Source organism: Equus przewalskii, chromosome 20 (genome assembly GCF_037783145.1).
Source record: "Equus przewalskii isolate Varuska chromosome 20, EquPr2, whole genome shotgun sequence".
Lineage (NCBI taxonomy): Eukaryota > Metazoa > Chordata > Mammalia > Perissodactyla > Equidae > Equus > Equus przewalskii.
Genome location: NC_091850.1, coordinates 50,198,496 through 50,217,389, shown reverse-complemented (window position 1 = coordinate 50,217,389; position 18,894 = coordinate 50,198,496). Strand labels below are relative to the sequence as shown.

The 18,894-nt window shown below is 40.8% G+C and overlaps 1 protein-coding gene across 2 annotated transcripts in view; it reads right to left on the bottom strand.

Annotated features, from left to right (window-relative positions):
• SEMA5A (semaphorin 5A) overlaps positions 1-18,894 on the bottom strand; it is a 460,685-nt gene that overhangs the window by 57,048 nt on the left and 384,743 nt on the right. Inside the window, exons 15-17 of one of the 2 annotated variants that reach the window (XM_070587216.1) lie at positions 17,421-17,564; positions 7,735-7,752; positions 7,354-7,501 (exon numbers count right to left, since the gene is read on the bottom strand). In XM_070587216.1, the coding sequence (XP_070443317.1) occupies positions 7,354-7,501; positions 7,735-7,752; positions 17,421-17,564 (310 nt within the window). The remainder of the gene's footprint in view (positions 1-7,353; positions 7,502-7,734; positions 7,753-17,420; positions 17,565-18,894) is intronic. The other variant, XM_008513162.2, reaches the window with a different exon arrangement.

Genomic DNA, 18,894 nt, shown 5'->3' with positions numbered 1-18,894 from the left:
CCCTCTTCTCCGAGACCTGAGGCTTACTGGGCTTGTGATGGGGCAGCAGGGAGCGTCCCTCAGTCACGGGCAGCCCATGGAGGGCAGGCATTTCTTGGGACATTCTGCAGACTTCTCAGCCCCCTGGAGGGACACTGCCCTGCTACCACAGCAGAGACTCTGACAGCAAAGCCTACTGTGGGCTTTCCGCCTTCCCTGCCTCATTCCCGCATCCCTCCCACCTGCTGCTGTAGATTCATCTCCCAAATAAACTCTCTGATCTAAGCCTTTGTTTTGTCTCAAGCTCTACTTTAAATGGAGCCCAAGCTAAGATGCCTGGCTGGCCCCCCTCAGCTCCTCCCTCCACAACACAGGATGCAGTCCAAAAGAAAAGGTCACAACCACCTTCCGTGTTTTTGAAGCTTTGAAGAAATGCAGTTTTCATGCACTCAGGTCAAGGCGAGAGTAGCCCTGAGGGTCCCACGTATACCACCCAGGCTGTGCATTGTTCTTCTACAGGGGAACTACTCACATTTATATGACCTTGGACATCCCCTTGGAATTAGGCAGTGCACAGCCTGCACAACTGTATGCAGTGGCTTTGGAGGATAGAGGTGCCCCTCCTAGGTGGATCCGAATATCTGGGGCTTCCCTAAGAATCTTCTAGTCCCTCTGGGCGTCAGTTTTATGCACTCTATGAAGCCACCAAGGGTTGTCTGTTGTTCTCAATAAGTGATAAAAGATTGCTTTTTTTCAGCTTTTTATTTGATTCTCTTTAACCAAATGGGCTGTGGATCATACTTACCTGGGCAAAACATTTCTATAAGCATGTTTGTGTTTAGGTAACATTAGGAAAACTGCAGTCTTTTAACCTTTACCCTTTTAAATTATTTTCAGATATTAAATGAAGTCACAGAATGTAGTTGGGAAACACGCAGGCTATCCATACATCTAGAATTATAAAATGCATTTAGAATTATAAAATCCCTGGCTTTGCATCTGGCCACCTCTCATCGAGTTGGCTCATGGTGCCTCTTTGTGCCGTTTGCACATCTAAAAAATAGCTACTCTAATAGTCATCATTGGTTAACTGGGAGGAATAAATCATAAAATCCCTAAGAAGCACTTTAAATATTATCTGGCATGTAGAAATTATAATGGCAATGAGGATGATGATGGCGATGGTGATGAAAAATATTATGTTTATCTAAAAAATTCCCTATGTTCTCAATTGAGTTAGAATCAATGACTTGATTTTACTTTATGTACTAAATTTTACATAAGGAAATTGCTTTTTCAGAATTATAAAATGGCATTTTCGTTATCAATGGATAGAACTAGTAGTATCTAAATCAGAAGGGCCAACTGGCTTATTAAAGTAAGTGAAGCTTCTAGACACCCCAAGAAGTAACTCATATCAAGAGGCTGGGTGGCGTCTGCAACTGAGCTGTCAAGGCTTGTTAGGGCAGCAAAGAAGCGAGCAGACATGGAGCTTGGCCCAAAGAGAAATAATAACACTTCAACACATAGGATTCCATGTAAACTGACTATGTTCAAGGACCTGCAGGCTAGCGTAGGCTGGGCTCAGACTGTACAAACAGAACGAAAACAACAAAAATAACTGAGCAAGGAGAGACCTTTCTAGGTACCTCCTCACAAAGATGTGTCCGTCCTCCATGGCAGGACCACTGATCTCTAGAAAATCACTCGTTCAAAAATGAGGAAACACTAAACACGAGGACAAGGGAACTAACAGCCACAGACGAGCAAACAGCCTATTTAAAAACTATTTGTTCAAGTTGAAAACCTCAGTCTCTCTCAGTTTATGTTTCCTCTATATTTTATATAGAAAGGAGGTGCCAAGGCCAGCCTGGTGGTGCAGTGGTTAGGCTCCTACATTCTGCTTCTGTGGCCCGGGGTTCGTCAGTTCGGATCCCCGGTGTAGACCTATGCACTGCTTGGCAAGCCATGCTGTGGCAGGCGTCCCACATGTAAAGTAGAGGAAGGTGGGCATGGATGTTGGCTCAGGGCCAGTCTTCCTCAGCAAAAAGAGGAGGATTGGTGGGGGATGTTAGCTCAGGGCTAATCTTCCTCAAAAAATAAATTAAAATTAAAATTAAAAAAAAGAAAGAAAGAAAGGAGGTGCCAGCTGTCCCATTTGTCTAGAAGTCGGTGTCATTGCAAAGAGGTGTGGTTCTCTAGAAAATATTTTAGCACCAAAAAAATAAATCGACACTAGAGATAACTGTATCAATTAAGGAGGAAAGGAAAAGAGTCTTTCTAATAACTACTTTTTAAATCGATCTAGTTTTTGTGGGTGGGGGATGTTAGCTCTTGCCAGTTAATGTCACACTGCTCGCCCCTTTATTTTCTGTGGAGGCCGCAGTAAACAAAAATATGCCAAAGACAGTTAACCCCAACGTGGCTGTTCTAAATGATCTAGGTAATTATTGTAAATCAAATAATTATAACTTTGGATTTTCAAGCCACTGATGTGATTGAGGCTTAAATCCTGGTAATGTGACCTTGAACAGACACTGACCCTCTCTCTGTCTGTTCTCCCCAGGTAGAATGGTGACACCTTCTCCCTGGCGCCCACTCCTCTATGGATGGGCTCAGTCCCCTCGGGAAGCTGACCCACCCAGGCGGTCTCACCTTCCTCACCCGCCAACACTGGTACAGCAAAGTCACATTCACGGAGCGGAGCAGAATGAAAGGCAGATAGACTGCAGCGGGCTCTCAGTGGGTCATCAATAAATAGCATGATTTTCCCTTACTCCTCTCTCCTACCGTCCTGGGTTCCTGTGCGAGTTTTATTATACGCAGGTTTTCAGTCTATCATAACACACCTAAATAATGACTCCAGTGTGCTTAACTATAACTTCATTTCAATAACTCGTTTGACGTTACGCAGTAAGTTAGGATTTGTAAGACTTGGTCTAACAATTATCATTATGGTTACTAGATATTATCAAAACAGGATAAAAATGAAACATAAATAATTCAAATATGATATAAAATAATAACATTTATATTTACTATAAATTAACAAAATATTGATACTTATATATGAATACAAATATTAATATAAAGACAATTTTAAATATAGTAAATATAAAATGTGAGTTGTTATTGTTATAGTATTTAAAAATAGAATTTTTTTTCCCTAAGACTGTGTGTTGATGCCAACAATGATAGTGATAATATTTCTATTTTATCAATGTCTCTGTTAGATCCACCACTGAGCTAGGATATATAGGATATGATACACGTACACACACACATATATATATGTCTTACATTGTCGGTAACCTCCCAAACAGCCAGGTGTTGGTGCCTCCTATTTCATTTGAGGGAGCTGACTGGAGACATGGAACAGCACCTCAAGTGTCCTGGAGACTCAGAGGCAGAGCTGGGACGTGGGCTTGGCCTCGCTCCCCCACCGTCCGTGCTGTCCTCCCCTGCTCTGTGAGGCCACAGTGTGAAAGGATGAAGTGGAAACTGGGGAGGCCCCTCTCTGTGTTTGCCGGTCAGCTCCCCAAACAACTCAGGCTCCATGACCCCAAGCCTTCAACCTTTGGAACTTTTTTATCGCTTGAACTTTATTTTTCCATTGTTTTATTCTAGTTTATTTTACTGTGGTAAGAACATTTAACATGAGATCTGCCCTGTTAAATTTTTAATTATACAATGCTGTATTGTTGACTACAGGCACCACGTTGTACAGCATATCTCTAGAGCTCATTCTTCTTGCTTAACTGAAACTTGACGCTCCTTGATCAGTAACTCCCTCTTCCCCCTCCCCTTCCAACTCTTGGAACCATCATTCCACTCTTTAGGAATCTGACTATTTCAGATACCTCATATAAGAGAAATCATAAAGTATTTGTCTTTCCGTGATTGGCTAATTTCACCTAGCATAACGTCCTCAAGGTTCATCCATGTTGTTGCATGCTGCAGAATTTCCTTCTTTTGAAAGGTTGAATTACTATTCCATTGTATGTATAGACTGCATTTTCTTTATCCATTGATCACCAGGATGGACGTTTAGATTGTTTCCACATCTTGGCTATTATGAATAGTGCTGCAATGAAAATAGGAGTGCAGATTTCTATTCAAGATCCTGATTTCAATTCTTTTGGATGTGGAGAAATTGGGACCTTTGCACCCTGTTGGTGGGAATGCAAAATGGTGTAGCCGCTATGGAAAACAGTATTTCTAATTTCGAAAAATTAATAATAGAACTACCATATGATCCCAAAATTCAACTTCTGAGTATTTATCCAAAAGGACTAAAAACAGGATCTCAAAAAGCTATCAACTTTGGAACTTTAAGAGCTGGGTTTCATGAAAAGGAAAGAAGGAATGGCAGCCATGTGGGTCTGAACTGTCTGAACTGAACCTCTCTTACTGAGATTTAAATAACGGCTTAGTGATTTATTCAAAGACAAGCACATACACATTTCCCAGGAGAAACTTGGGAAATCTTATCATGAAATTTCAATTTTAAAATGGTGGAGCAAGAAAATATTCTCAAATTTTTATAAGGTGTTAATACTTAAAATCAACTCTTTCTTTTTCTATAAGCTGCAGTAGTACTCAGAAAATTCAAGTTCTTACAGTTTCCACAAAAATGTTGCTTACCGTGTAGATAACATTTTATTAGCCTATGAAGATTTGTATGAACTTGAGCTCAGAGAAGCAGGTGAAGCCCAGAAATAAAAATCGAAGAGATGAACAGTTTAGGAAGGACTCACAGTGACGGGCCTGAAAGATGAGACCATCTGCCACAACCTCATGGGCATCACCATACCTGACACTAACAGTGGCTCTGGGAGGGAGGGACTGTCACCCCCTTCCTAGAGGACAAGACTGAGATTCAGAAATATCATCTGACTTGTCATCTAGCCTGATACTGGTGAGCAGATAATCCACTTCATTGTTCCAAAATCAATAAATTGCCTATGCTTACAGCTACTGTCTTGATAAAAGACCTCCATCAAAAATAAACATACTTTGTGGCCAAAGATTGATAAACTGCAGCTAGAAGGTGAAGATCAATATGTGACTCTATCTAAATAGCTACTACTTCTAAGTAAATTTCTTAGGAATGTAATTGATAGGATACATTTTCTAAGCAATCTAAAGAAACCAAGCCCCTCCTTCTTCCCGCTTTCATTCCTCAGTTGGCTAGGCTAGCATTCCTGCCCTAGGGGCAATAGAAAGCGTGATAAATGGGAAAAGCCATGTGGGAAGGAAAATAAATATGTGCTTCTACCACACAAAAATTGGATTGCTCCCTTGGGCCACAATAACACCTTCTTGGAAGTATGGGGCCAGTGGATCAACTTTGGTGGGGAAGGCAAAAAAACCCTAAAATACTTAAAAAAAAATGCTATTAGGCTCATTGGAGATATGCGTGATATTTTTCTCGATTTGAAAACTGATGTTATATTTGTTTCATAAACCATAATCTGTAAATTTAGATATAACTCAATGAGTACATTAACATTTTACAAAGATTTAATTTCTACATTTACAACCAGATGTATCACACACACACATATTCCAGTGACTAAATGGGAGTTATGCTGTATTCTCCTTAATATATTTTTTCTTTCATTCAATTGTTTTCAAATGTAATTGTTAGTCAATTTGCAATAAGAAAATGATTGACTTGAAAACGTTTTCTGAGTTCTTCGTATTGCAATGTCTCATAAACTAAAGTGCAAGATCATCTCAGCTCATCCAGCCCAGTGGTTTCCCAGCAGATGAGACAAACCTTGATATGGGAGGGGAGATCCCAGCCTTCGATGCCAAGCCACTAGGAATAGGGATGATATATTTCGGCAAACAATTCACATTTGAATTGTTTTCCTAGAGTGAGTGAATGTTCACAGATTGACCCTTCACATTTTAATAAATAATTTTAAATTTCAGCATCTGAGATATCGATAAATATATCATCCTAAATTGGACACTAAAAGTTTTCCTGGTCAAAAGTTAGTTCAGGCTGGCCTGGAAAGAGGTGCCTTTAGAATCAGCAGTAGACTCTATTAAATCTACTGCAATATCTTTGCCAGTGCAAACGGGAAGAAATCTAATTGCAAATTCCAATAAAAGAAATCTCCTTGGGTTGGGAGTAATATCTGGCAAAGCACCTCATAACCCTCTTCCTCTCTCTGAATTTCCCCAGACTATCTGGGATGTGTGGTTTCTGTATCTCACAAAAACAAACTTCACAGCAGCACAACAATATCACTAAACCTCATAAACCAAGGTTATGGAAGTACTGCAAAGACCAACCGGCAGGATCAGTGAGGAAGGATGCCAAGCCAGACCTTCTTGTGCTGCTCTTCACCAAAACATCCCCACTGTCTCCACTCTGCAGCGCCAGCACCAGGGGAAGGCAAATGAGGTGAAAGCCCAGTAGCCTTCAGGGCTCAGTCATTCTGACAGATGGTGCAGGAGAACCACAATAGGCCTGGGGAAGGTGCTTAAAGAAGCGGAATTGTATTTGAGGGTTTAAAGTGTTAAAAGAAATGTGACCTGCTAGGGTGGAAGGCAAACAAAACGATAAGCTGTCTTTCATTTCCTTTGAATTGGCATCAAATGTGTTCTGACAATGGCCCCATAAAGGGTGTCAATCCTCAGTGTCTCAGGTTTGTCAGTGTTCTATACCTTGGTGTGAGCTCAGCATGGGGACTTTATCCCATTTTCCCAAACCAAGTATAGTGAAGAGAGATAAGCAGGTTGAAATTTTTGTCCTAGCTCAGAACTGGAATCAAACTGTCCTGGAATCAGATCTGAAAAACCCCTGGGGCAGTTTACCTCATATGTGAATATTTAATTCAAGAAGCCTCCAGGCTACTCTGAATTTTCCAGTATCTCTTCCAGACATTCTCATTAACCAGAGAAACTTACGGGATTCATAGCATCTAGTGTGTGCAGAACATCTAGTGCCTGGATATGTCGCGTTTACAGAGCAGTTAATGTTTACAGAGCACTTAGCATCTGACGAGGATCTAATGCTTGCAGAATATCTAGTGTGTGAGAGCACCTAGTACCTGCAGACCACCTAGTGTGTACAGAGCATCCAGTGTCTGGATATGTCATGCTTACAGAGCAGCTGGTACCTAGAGAGCACATAGTGTTTGCAGAGCATCTAGTGTGTGCAGAGCATTTAGAGTCTGCAGAACACTTAATCTTTGCAGTTTGCCAAGTGTGTGCAGAGCAGTTAGCATTTGCAGAATACCTAATGTTTGCAATGTAAGTGTGTGCAGAGAATCTAGTGTACACACAACATTTAGTGTGTCTTAAGTCTGGACTCCCAGCTCTCAAATGAGGGCTGGGGATGGGGAGGACTCTACTCACCACATTACAGCCTGCACAGTCAGGCCCATTCTCACAGGTCCTGCGGCGAGCTTGAATGCCACCCCCACACTGGGTTGTGCACCGTTCCCAAGGACCCCAGCCTGTCCAGAACATGTGTGGGGGGCACAGCAGATGCTCATTGCAGTATCTGTAATGGGGAAATCAAGAGGAAAAGGAAACCATTTAGAGCAACGTGAGGCCACAGCCCTTTCCACTCTCCATCCCTGCACCAGATGTTGAACACATGGGCATGCTCTGCGTGGAGGGGCTTTTCGTATTCCGAGTGGTTGCGCAGAAAGGAGGCAGATGTGGTGTTGGCCATGCTGCGTGTGCACAGACAATGAGATGCACGGGAGACAATGAAGAAAATGCTAAACTCACAATGCAGGATGGATCTTCCTGTGCAGCCAATTAAAGAGAAACAAACAAAACAAAACCCTTCAAATAGACACCCAAAAATGAGAATACAGAGAAAATATCCAGGTAGGGCATTTATCTTCTAAACACACACATTGAAAGATAAAGTAGGGTATGAATACAATGTCAGCAAAGTGTATCTGGAATTCATTTCTCATCCTTGAATCAAACAAGGCTCGTAATCCTATGAATATAAGGTAAAGAAAAGCTAAAGCCTGATTTTGGCAGGCAGCTTCATGCCCTATACTGCCTAGCTACATTTACTTGTAGACTCTCAGAGTGATGTCCAACAACCTTAATTTAAAAGAACATCTGCTATCCAAAGAGAGTTAAATTACCATTTACAAACACTAGTCTGATTTTTTAGTGATTAAATACACTTCTATACTTCCACTTAGATATTCATATTGTCAATTTTTTGCCAAATATATAAGGCCTTCTTCAGCCTGAGACATGTAGAATTTCTCCTCAATCTTTAATACTACAAGTGAAATGAAATGACATGAGAAAAACAAATAAACACAAATGAAAAACAAGAAACAGCCTGGCGTTCCAGAACTTACAGCCCGTAGGGTGGAAGAGCTTACTCTGAACAGAGCCAAATTTAGTGAGACACCTACGGCAATTTAAAGGACTATTTGAACTCAATAGCCCACCTACTAAGCACAAATTTAGCTTCTAGAGACCACTAGAATGTGAGACTTTTCTGTCTGTCTCCCCACGCCAGGCCATCAGCCTTCAGAAACAGGAGGCAGAGGTTCCTATCTGCTAGGCAAAGTCAGTCTCCTTTAAGGCCGTCATTATTAATAAATGCTTAATCCTGCAGGGCCCTATGCAAAGGGCATCATCACAGGTGTTTACAACCTGAGATGAATACGGGGAATGCACACAAGCCCAGGACGTGCCGGACAGAAAACACTATCTTACTAAGTAGAAAATAGGGGTATATGGCAGCTGGTTTCCAGAAACCAGAAGTAATTTGGAAAGTCTAAGTTCCTGATAACAAATGCAGATAAGATTCAAATGTTTTTCAGTCAAATCAGGAAAACTTCATGGAGAAGGTGAAGGCTTTAGGGACAGGTACAGTGATGAAAAGTAAAAAGCCAGGGAAGTCAATAGGATGTGGCACATTGAGCATCGGCTGGCATTCTGAAAAGAATGGAAAGTAGAAATGGGAAGAGTGAAGGAACAAAGGCGACTGAGGAGAAGAGAACAGAAAAAGGTGACAGGAAGTGGAATTATCTATCTTTATGAACACAGTGAAAGAACTTGCACTTATTTACAAGGAATCAAACAAGTCCCACAGAGCTCCAGGAACAAACCTGCACCGTCAGAGAGTGAAGACTGGTCTCCAGTGGTTGGTGTCTCATCCCGCTGGTGGCCCAGAGCCCCCCAAGATTTGAGGAGCTCTCTATGCTTGAGTGTAGGGTCTGGCCTCCAAAAACAGGTGAGGCCACCAGCTGGAAGAGCTGATGGAGCAAATACCAGCCAGAAGAATGTGGATTGCAACAATCCAAGGGGAAGATATTCCAAGCTAGACAAACATCATGGTGGCGGCAAGAGGAGAGGAAGGGTTTGGGATAGTCGGAATAAGATTATGTCAACTGTGTGAATGCACAGAAAAACAAACAAACAAACAAACAGTAGAGTCAAAAGTCAACCTCTCAACTGAGAGTGGGAGGCATGCTTACTTTGAGGGAGCAAGAGTTGCTATCTCCCGGAAAAGAAGCAGTCTGAGATTCTAGAACCAATCAGGCAAATGGTTGAGTTTCCCTAAACTTTCACTTATAAGAGGAGGCGATGGAACTGAATAGTTATCACTCTTGCTCATCATTTCATTTTTGAAGACAGAAGAGAAACATTAAAAACATCAAATCATACACAGTCCCCCGGGGCCCCGACTCTCAGAGCTCAGGGCTCTGGACGTTCTTGTGTGTAGGAGGGAAAAGGAAGGAGTCTTCTAATTAAGAGAGCATGACCCCAGACAGAAGAGCCAAAACACAATTGAGGATACAATAGATCAAAAGAATCTGAACTTAGGAGCATGTGCAAATGTGTAGAGTTACAATAAGTAAAACACTCTGACTGCTCAGTGATTATTAGCATGTGTGTTGGTGCCTGGAATGCTCCAAGAGGAAATGGCCATTTGTTTTGAGAACATATTTGAAGAAGGAAGTCAAGAGAATTCAGAACATCAGAACTCTCAGCATTTAACTCAAAATATCCACGTGCAGCTTCTCTTGCTGTGGACAGACTGAGAAATAGAAGGTCACCTCCTGTTTCCAAGCTGATTTACCGACATTTAAACGGTATGGGTCTCCTACACTCCTGTGCCCTAATTTCAGCTTTCAAAAACAAACAATAAAAAAGTAGTGAGGGCAAAGGAAAATCTTACTAAAAATTCATTTAAGCCCTTCACTTTTAATAGAAAGTGCAGCAACTGAGCTACCACTTCCCCACAGCAAAATAAATCACAATGCACAGACATGTTCTCCCATTTGCCGACAGCAGGCCACCTCTGAAAAAGCTCGGCCTGTTGTTATGGCTAATAATCTACTGCAGGAGAGCCTGAAAACTGCATGTAGAAGAGAACTTTAAATCAGTGTTAATCAATTATACATTTGGCTGCATTTTAAGGTTGTCAACAACTTGTCTTCCCTTCGTTTTTCTTTCTCCTACAGTAGTGCTGTGGAAAAAGCCCCACCAGGACATGTGAATCTGTCACCCTCTGCAAGGCAGGTGAGAAGGGAAACAGAAATTGCAAGGCCAGCTCTGTCCCTTTATGTCTGAGTTTTCACTCACAAATCTAACCCGGGAGAGTCTGCTCAGAGGCAAGCCTCTTACAAGCCCCTAACTCTGGACTCTTTGCATATTTCAAGGAAGTAGTTTCCTTCATGCTCCCTAATTCCCCCACCCCAATAGCATGTGCTCTTGAGAGAAGCACCTCTTGTTAACCTACCCACGGGGACTCTGGTTTCCTTCTTGGTTACAAACAAAAATGGGAATTGGAAGTAAGTGACCCTGGTGACTCTGCTTGTTCAAGGATTTTAATTAATTTATGGATAAAATATCTACACGATGGGGCAGCTGCTGGTTCCCCATTTCTCTAGTCCTCTACATGCAGCTGGCTTTTGCTAATAATGAGCTAAACATTTTTTGAAATTTTATGAGCTCTCTTGGATCTCCAGTATCTTAAAGCACTGAAAGTCACAGATGCATTTCATGATGCATTAAAAATTAAGATTTTAATTTTGCCCATGACTGCTCATTCTCACTTTGCATTTAAAAGTTAATTAATAACCCAGCAATATTTCTTCATAAATTACCTATTTTTCCACAAAGCTGGTCTCTGTGAAAAGAACTGCCTTTCATAATCTCATATAGACTAGACTCTCCACACTGCTTCCTGTTTCTTCTCCTATTTCTTCACGCTACAAATTCTGTCTGTTCTGGTTAGGTCCATGCTAGTTTCTCACTGCAGCCTCTGTTAGCCTGAACCAATCAGAGCCCTGTTGGAACTATTATCTCCACGATTCTCTCCAAGTGATTGCCCCTTTGCTGGGCCATACTGGAATAATTGAATCTTTTGTGCCACCAGAGAAACTGTACATACATTGAGCCTACCACAATATTAATTTTTAGCTAAGAATACCCACTAGGGGAGATTAATGATTCGCAAAGAGCATCACTTGAGTGCCCCACAGGATTAAGCAAACATGCCCATGAAGATGAAGAATAATCCTATAATGAACTCCCATTGGCTCCTGGGATTCTTCACTCTGATAATGTGGTGGCCCTATGACTCCCGCCTCCTGGAATTTACACCTTGTGGAATCCCCTCCCAGTGAGCAGAGGTGGGACCTGTGACTTGCTTCTAACCAATAGAATATGGCAAAGATGACAGGATTTCACTTCCATGATTATGTTATATAAGACCGCAATGCCCTTCTTTCAAGAAAACACTCCCTTGCTGGCTTTGAGGAAGTAGGCAGTCAGGTCGGGAAGGCACAGGTGGTGAGGACTGAGGGCAGCTTCTGGCTACCATCCTCAGTCTGACAGCACACAGGGAACTGCATGCTGCTGACAACCACAGGATTTGGGAAGCATACCTTTCTCCCACCGAGCCTCAGATGAGAACACAACCATGAGCTACACATTGGTAGCGTCATGAGATCCTGAAGCCAAGGACCCAAGTAAACTGTGTCCAGACTACGAACACACGGAAACTGTGAGCCAATAAACACACAGTGCTTTAAGCAGCTGAGCTGTGGTAATATTACCATGTAATGACTGAAACAGATTTTGGTACCAAGATGTGTGGTGCTACAGTAAGAAATACCTAAAAATGTGAAAGTAGCTTCAGGAACAGAGAATTGGTAGAAACAAGAAGAATTTTGAGGAGCAAGGTAAAGAAAAACCAAATTTCCCTAAACAGACTAACAGCATAAATCTAGACTTTGAGGATACCGCCAGTGAGGGTTTAGAAGGAGACAGGGTAAAGAACTAAAATTCAACAAAAGCAAAAAACCAAACAACTCAATTAGAAAATGGGCAAAGTACTTGGATAGACATTTCTCTAAAAAAGATATATGAATGGCCAAGAAGCACACAAGAAGATGCTTGACATCGTTAGTCCTTAGGGAAACGAAAATCAAAAACATAATGAGATAGCACTTTACACCTATAAGGATAGCTACAATAATAATAATAATAAAAAGGAAAGTAACAAGTATTGGCAAGGATGTGGAGAAATTAAAACACTTGCACATTCCTGGTAGGAACATAAAATGGTGAATCCACTATGGAACAGTTTGGCAATTCCTCAAAAACCAAACACAGAATTAACATATGACCCAGTAATTCTACTTTTAGGTATACATACAAAAAAATTGAAACAGAGAGTTGAACAGATACTCATATGTTAGTGTTCACTGCAGCACTATTCACAATAGCCAAAAGGTGTAAATAACTCCAATGTCAATTGATGGGTAAATGGATAAACAAGAGATGGCATGGCATACAGTCAAATATTATTCAGCCTTAAAAAGGAATGAACTTGTGATACACACTACAACATGGATGAACCTTGAAAACTTGCTAAACTAAATACGTCAGACACAAGGGCAAATATTATGTGGTTCTACTTATATGAAATGCCTAGAAATAGGTAAATTCATAGAGAAAGAACAAAGATTAGAGGTTACCAGGGGCTTAGAGAATGGGGAAATGGAAAGCTATTGCTTAATGGTTGCAGAGTTTCTGTTTTGGGTGATGAAAAGTTTTGGAAACGGATAGGGGTGATGGTTGCACAATACCATGAACGTAATTAATGCCACTGAATTGAACACTTTAAAACAATTAAATGGCTAATTTTATATTATACGTATTTTACCACAATTTAAAAAAATTAAAAAGGAAATAGGAGCATATTATTGGAAACCAGAGGAAGGGGGGACCTTGTTACACAAGGAAGAAAACTTCCTAAACTGTCGCTGCAGTTACACGGAAAGCGGAACGTGTAAGTGTAAAGTGAATCAGGTAGCTAAGGAAATTCCCAAGCAAAGTGTTGGAGGTGTTGCCTGCTTTCTTCTTGCTGCTTACAGTAAAATGTAGGAGGAGAGAGAAAGATTGAGGGAGGGAATAGTAAACAAAAGGAACCGGGACTGGATGGTTTTGGAAATTCTTGGCCTCTCTTGATGGCAAAGATGATAAAACTAAGAAACAACTTCTGAGCACTGTCAGGAAAGGTCGGCATAGAGTAAAAAGCTGAGGGTCTGGCTGTACAAGCTATTGTTAAAAACCCAGAAAGATCAAAGGATAACAGTAGTTTTCAGTGGCAAAAGGGTTCTTTCAAGAGGTCCAGAGCCAGGATGTGCCACACAGATCCTCTCCATCACGAGCAAGCGCCAAGGGGTTGTCCCTCTGCCATCCCTGCAGGATCCCCAGGTAAAGAAGGGCTATCTCACAAAGTTCTGTGGGTGTAGGTTTGTTTAGCGGCGCAAACCCCAAGTAAATCCACAGAAGACCTATAAAGTTTATTTCAGCAAAACTACCACCAGCCCAGACTGAAACGTATGGAGAAAAGCACAAATAAAATGAGGCTGCTGGAAATTCAAAAATTCTACTGGCAGGAAGCAGCCTGATAAAACTGTCCAGCTGCAAGCATATGCTACCTTTCATGGAAAAGGAAGGATGACTCAGAAAGCAGAACTGAGAGTACAGAAGGCAGAGCCAAGAACCATGAAGACTTATGCCCAGGCCTTGAAACTTAATTGAGCAACTCCCAACACTTGTCTGGATAGATTTCAGTATTTCTATGCAGCAGAGATTCCTCTGTTCTTTCCATTTTCCTCCTTTTTGAACAGAAATGTCTGCAGCTGTTACTCTTTGCCTGTCCTACCATTGTGGATTGGGTGTGTTGATGGTAGATAACTTGTCTCTCATCTTAAAGATCAACAGGCTGAGAGGAACCACACCCAGAGAGCCTCCTTCACTTTTGGGCCTGATTTAAATGATAAGGATCTGGAATTTAGGGAAGTGATCTGTGGTATACAACTTTTGGGGACCTTGATAGTGAGTGAAATGCATTTTGAATACGGGAGGGACAGAAAATCAACTATGGCAGATACTCTAAGATGACCCAAAGGATCTCTGCCTCCTGGTATTCATGCCCTGTGTAATTCCCCCATTTTGAGTGTAGACAGGGTCTGTGACTTACTTCTAAGCAATAAAATATGTCAAGGTGACGGTGTGTCACTTTTGTGATTATGTTACATAAGACTGCTATCCCCATCAAGTGAGGAGACTCTCTTCCTTGCTGTATTTGAGGAAGCAAGTGACCATTTGGCAAGAAACCTAGGCCAGTCTCTGGCTGACAACTAGTGAGAAACTGAGGTACTCTGTTTGACAGCGCACATGGAATGGAATGCTAACCACAACCATGTGATCTTAGAAGAAGATCCTTCTCCAGTGGAGCCCAGATGAGACCACAAGTCTGGCTGACCAGAGAACCCCGGTTAAGTCAAATTGGAACATGTGATCCACTGAGACTAAGAAAAAATAAATGTGTTTTCTTTGTTTTTCTTTTTTAAAGATTTTATTTTTTTCCTTTTTCTTCCCAAAGCCCCCCAGTACATAGTTGTATATTCTTCGTTGTGGGTCCTTCTAGTTGTGGCATGTGGGACGCTGCCTCAGCGTGGTTTGATGAGCAGTGCCATGTCTGCGCCCAGGATTCGAACCAACGAAACACTGGGCCACCTGCAGCAGAGCACGTGAACTTAACCACTCGACCACGGGGCCAGCCCCATGTGTTGTTTTAAGCCACTAAGTTTGTAAAATTTTTGTTACACAGCAGGAGAAAACTATTACAGACAATGACATTTGCTTCTTGATAATATTTACAAAGAGGTCCATTGCTTCATCCTTGTGAATGGCCTCTTTGGAAATTAGTGCTTTTACAGAGTTCCTATTACTCAAGAAAATAATTTTCCAGGAAATTTTAGAATAGAAAAACAGTGTCCATACCTTTTAAAGTAAACGTAAAAAGTAAATTAGATATTTTCTTTATCCACTATTTCAGAAAAAATGATCTGAATATTTCTGAGATCTTTGTTGCAATAAAGCTCCCATTGGATTATTCCAAATATTATATCCCATATGAAAAGTCACTAACTATAATCCTGGCATGAACTTAGGGACATTTTGTGGGAGAATCAATTCATTCATTTGCGGCCACCGGGGAGTCCTGTAGGGTTGATGGTATTTAAATAAGCAGGATGTGATTTTATTGACGATTCTGTGTGTCTAGTCATTGCTCTTTTGTACCTTCCCATGGACACCAGGGTCTCCTTTAATCTTAAATTTAGTTCTCAGATATTCTGTTGTCAGAACAGGATGGAATTCTTTTATATTATTTAAGCAGAAAGACTTCCCACGTAACACATCAAAGAAATTGAAGTACCTTTTGCTTATGAAGACCGAGAAAGAGGCACCATGTACTTGGTTTTTGATTAACCTCGTGATAGTCCCCTAGAAAGGTTGTAACATAGGGAGGCTCCAATTTTATAAAAATATTATATAGTTCCTGTTATTACCATCCATCCATTTACTAGTTAAACACAAATTTTCCTCCTCTAACCAAATATTCATCTAGACCGAATGAGTGTTTCTTCTGTGAAAAACAGAACATTTTAAATGTAAGTTCCCTAAACATACTAGTCATCCTGATCTTTTCCTGAAAACATGGTTTTACAAAGAATCGTAAATGGAAACGGAACATACATATATGTTAACTACAGAGTTAAACTGCTTCTTCCTTCCTAGGTGCTCAGCCTGGGAAAGATGAGAACAGGTGTCAGGATTGTGGAGGTGCCATGATTCCAGGGGCGGATTCCCACAGATGAAGGTGGCTTTGCCTGAATGGGCTGTATTATGTGACAATGTACAGCATTTTAAAACTTCCAACTTATTTTAAATCGTACAATGCTTGGAAATAGCAGGGAGACAACCCTCCTATAATTGGCTTTCCCACTTATCAGCCAGTGTTAGATTGGAAATAGCAGACTGCACAAGACTGTCTCAAGGGATGACTTCAAAAATGACCAACGCTGCTTTGTAAAAATCATATTTCATTTTCCTCTGAGTCAAAAGGAAGGAACTTTTAATTGGTAATTTAGGAATGGAGTGAAGAAAGAAAAGAATGATTCTCTCCAGTTGTTTTTGAGTTTGTAATAAATACCTTGTAGAGAACTATCTACACAGTAAGCCTGTTGGTTTATCTATATAAATATTAACCACACAGCAAATAACTACACATCGCATTTTTATGAGGCTTTCACTGACCCCTATTACCAGATATAAGCCTTACTACACTTTAATTAAAAAGTACTGAAAGCCAATTTGTGTCACATGGATCAATACAATAAGTTAATGTCAGTATGACAGAAGAAGAATCCTAAAAGTGAGGTGTAATTCACCTCCTTAGATTTTCTCCCAATAATCACAAACTGGAATATACTTTACATATGCAAGAAAGAGCCAACCATCACAACGGTAGATTTTATGAGGCTGAAATCAAATGTCTGATTCCATAAAAAGCAACAAATGGTTAAATGCTAGTCTGAACTGAAAGGTCCCCATGACGTGCTGAAAGCTTAAAACAGACATGGAAACGAATGCCCACCCTGGGTTGCACTGAGGCTTCACTGACGGCATCTGTTAATAGAGGAGTGTGAAGTTGTAAATACAATCCAAACCCTCAGTATGGTCTCACCTACACTCTAGCTGCTTAATTTAGCTCAAGTGGAAAACTGTACCTCATCTGGATCCAGGCCCATCTTGGGTCCTACTCGGACTTGTAGGTTTCGAGACTGATCTAGTTGAATTCTAACAAGAACAACTGTTCTCCAGCAGACTCCACTGCCAGGTCTCCAGGGAGCCCAGCACAGACGCTCCACTCCCTTGGGAAGTACTCAGTGTTGCTGTCAACACGAGGCTTTGGTCAAAATTAAAGGATGTCCGGAAAAGAAGAGGAGCATTCAGCTCAACGGACAAGCTGGGCTAGATCCCAAACTAAACCCGCACGGAAACGCCACCCCTCTGGAACGACAGTAAGCGTGAGCACCGCGATGTTGGGAGCAGGTGGCACGTACCTTTCCTCGCGGTTCTGTCCCACGCACACCCGGCCCCCGTGCCGCGGAGTGGGGTTGCTGCAGGACCGCTGCCGCACCTGGAAGCCGATCCCACAGGTGGTGCTACAGGGAGACCACGAGGTCCAGGGGGTCCAGCCTCCATTCCTGGGGAGAGGAGGCAACAGGGTCACTGGGTCCAGCTGGCTCAGAGTCCAACCCCTGTCCACAAGCCCCTGCCCAAATTCACATATTCCCCCACAGGGACCATCTGACTGCGGGCTGTGATCAAAGACGGAAAGGGAACCGTGGGACTGAATGCACTGTGTCACGTGAATGTCGGCTACTGTGAGACCTTCCTCCCAGGTAGCTGAGTTTAGAGTCAAGACAGGAAATTTGGGAGTAATGTTTTAAGTGCATTATAAATAATTTAAAAAGGGCTATATCAGAAACTATTAAGAAACCTTAGTTTTTAATTTTAATAATTTAACATTTTTAAGCTAATGAAAAACAATGTTATTTCATTGAAAAGCAATTAGAGGTAAATCTCTGAACCTCTAGAGTTTATGACTTCATTTGACTTGTACTATGTCAGTTGTAATCTATGAAAAGTTCACATTTGACCAAAATAATGACCTAAAACTATACATAATGCTTACTTTTAACATCTATTAACATCACTGAAAATCATATTCTCTTGATAGTGTTCATATTGATAAAGACCACTGTAACGTTCAAAGCTTTAAAACAAATTTTATTAAAAATGAAAGAATATTTAAAATTCAGATTCTTGGCTATAGTTTTTTTGCAATTTGATAAAGATATGGAGTATAAATAAGAAGTCCAAATTGCATATATCTGAATTTACTTATATTATCATATATACAAACGAAGGAATACATATAAAAATATGAAATAAAATAAAAATAAAATGAATCACTTTTATAAAGGTGGTTTATAAAATAAACCACTACTGACAGCTAGAGGAATTTTTTTGTTTAATATTATATTTTTTTCCTTAAAATGCCTGTATTTAGGATGTCTGTAATTTAAATATCTCCCTTAGCAGTTTGTCCTTGCTATTAAAATACAAACTACAGGTAGTTTTTAAAGATTTTTAAGTGTCAAAATACCTGTCAACTCCAGACCCAAAACTCGCACATAGACAGTCTACTGCATGTATAATTTTTCTCTCCTTCTCGAATCACATGTGATTTTTATAGGTATCTGTTACCCTCATCCATAGGATTTACATTTCCATTGCAAAAATCACCTCGCATTCTTATTTTTAGTTTATATATTCCTTCAAAAATATGAAGGTCCACAACAGTCATTGAAGCTCAAGGTATTAAGTTGAATCTATAATTTCTAAAACAATTTCAAATGAAAATTCCTCTGAGAAAATTCTTAGTATATTGCACATGTCCATACTTTATTTTCTGAAATTTAATAATGATATAAATAAGATATATAGTGATACCCTGATGTACGATATTAT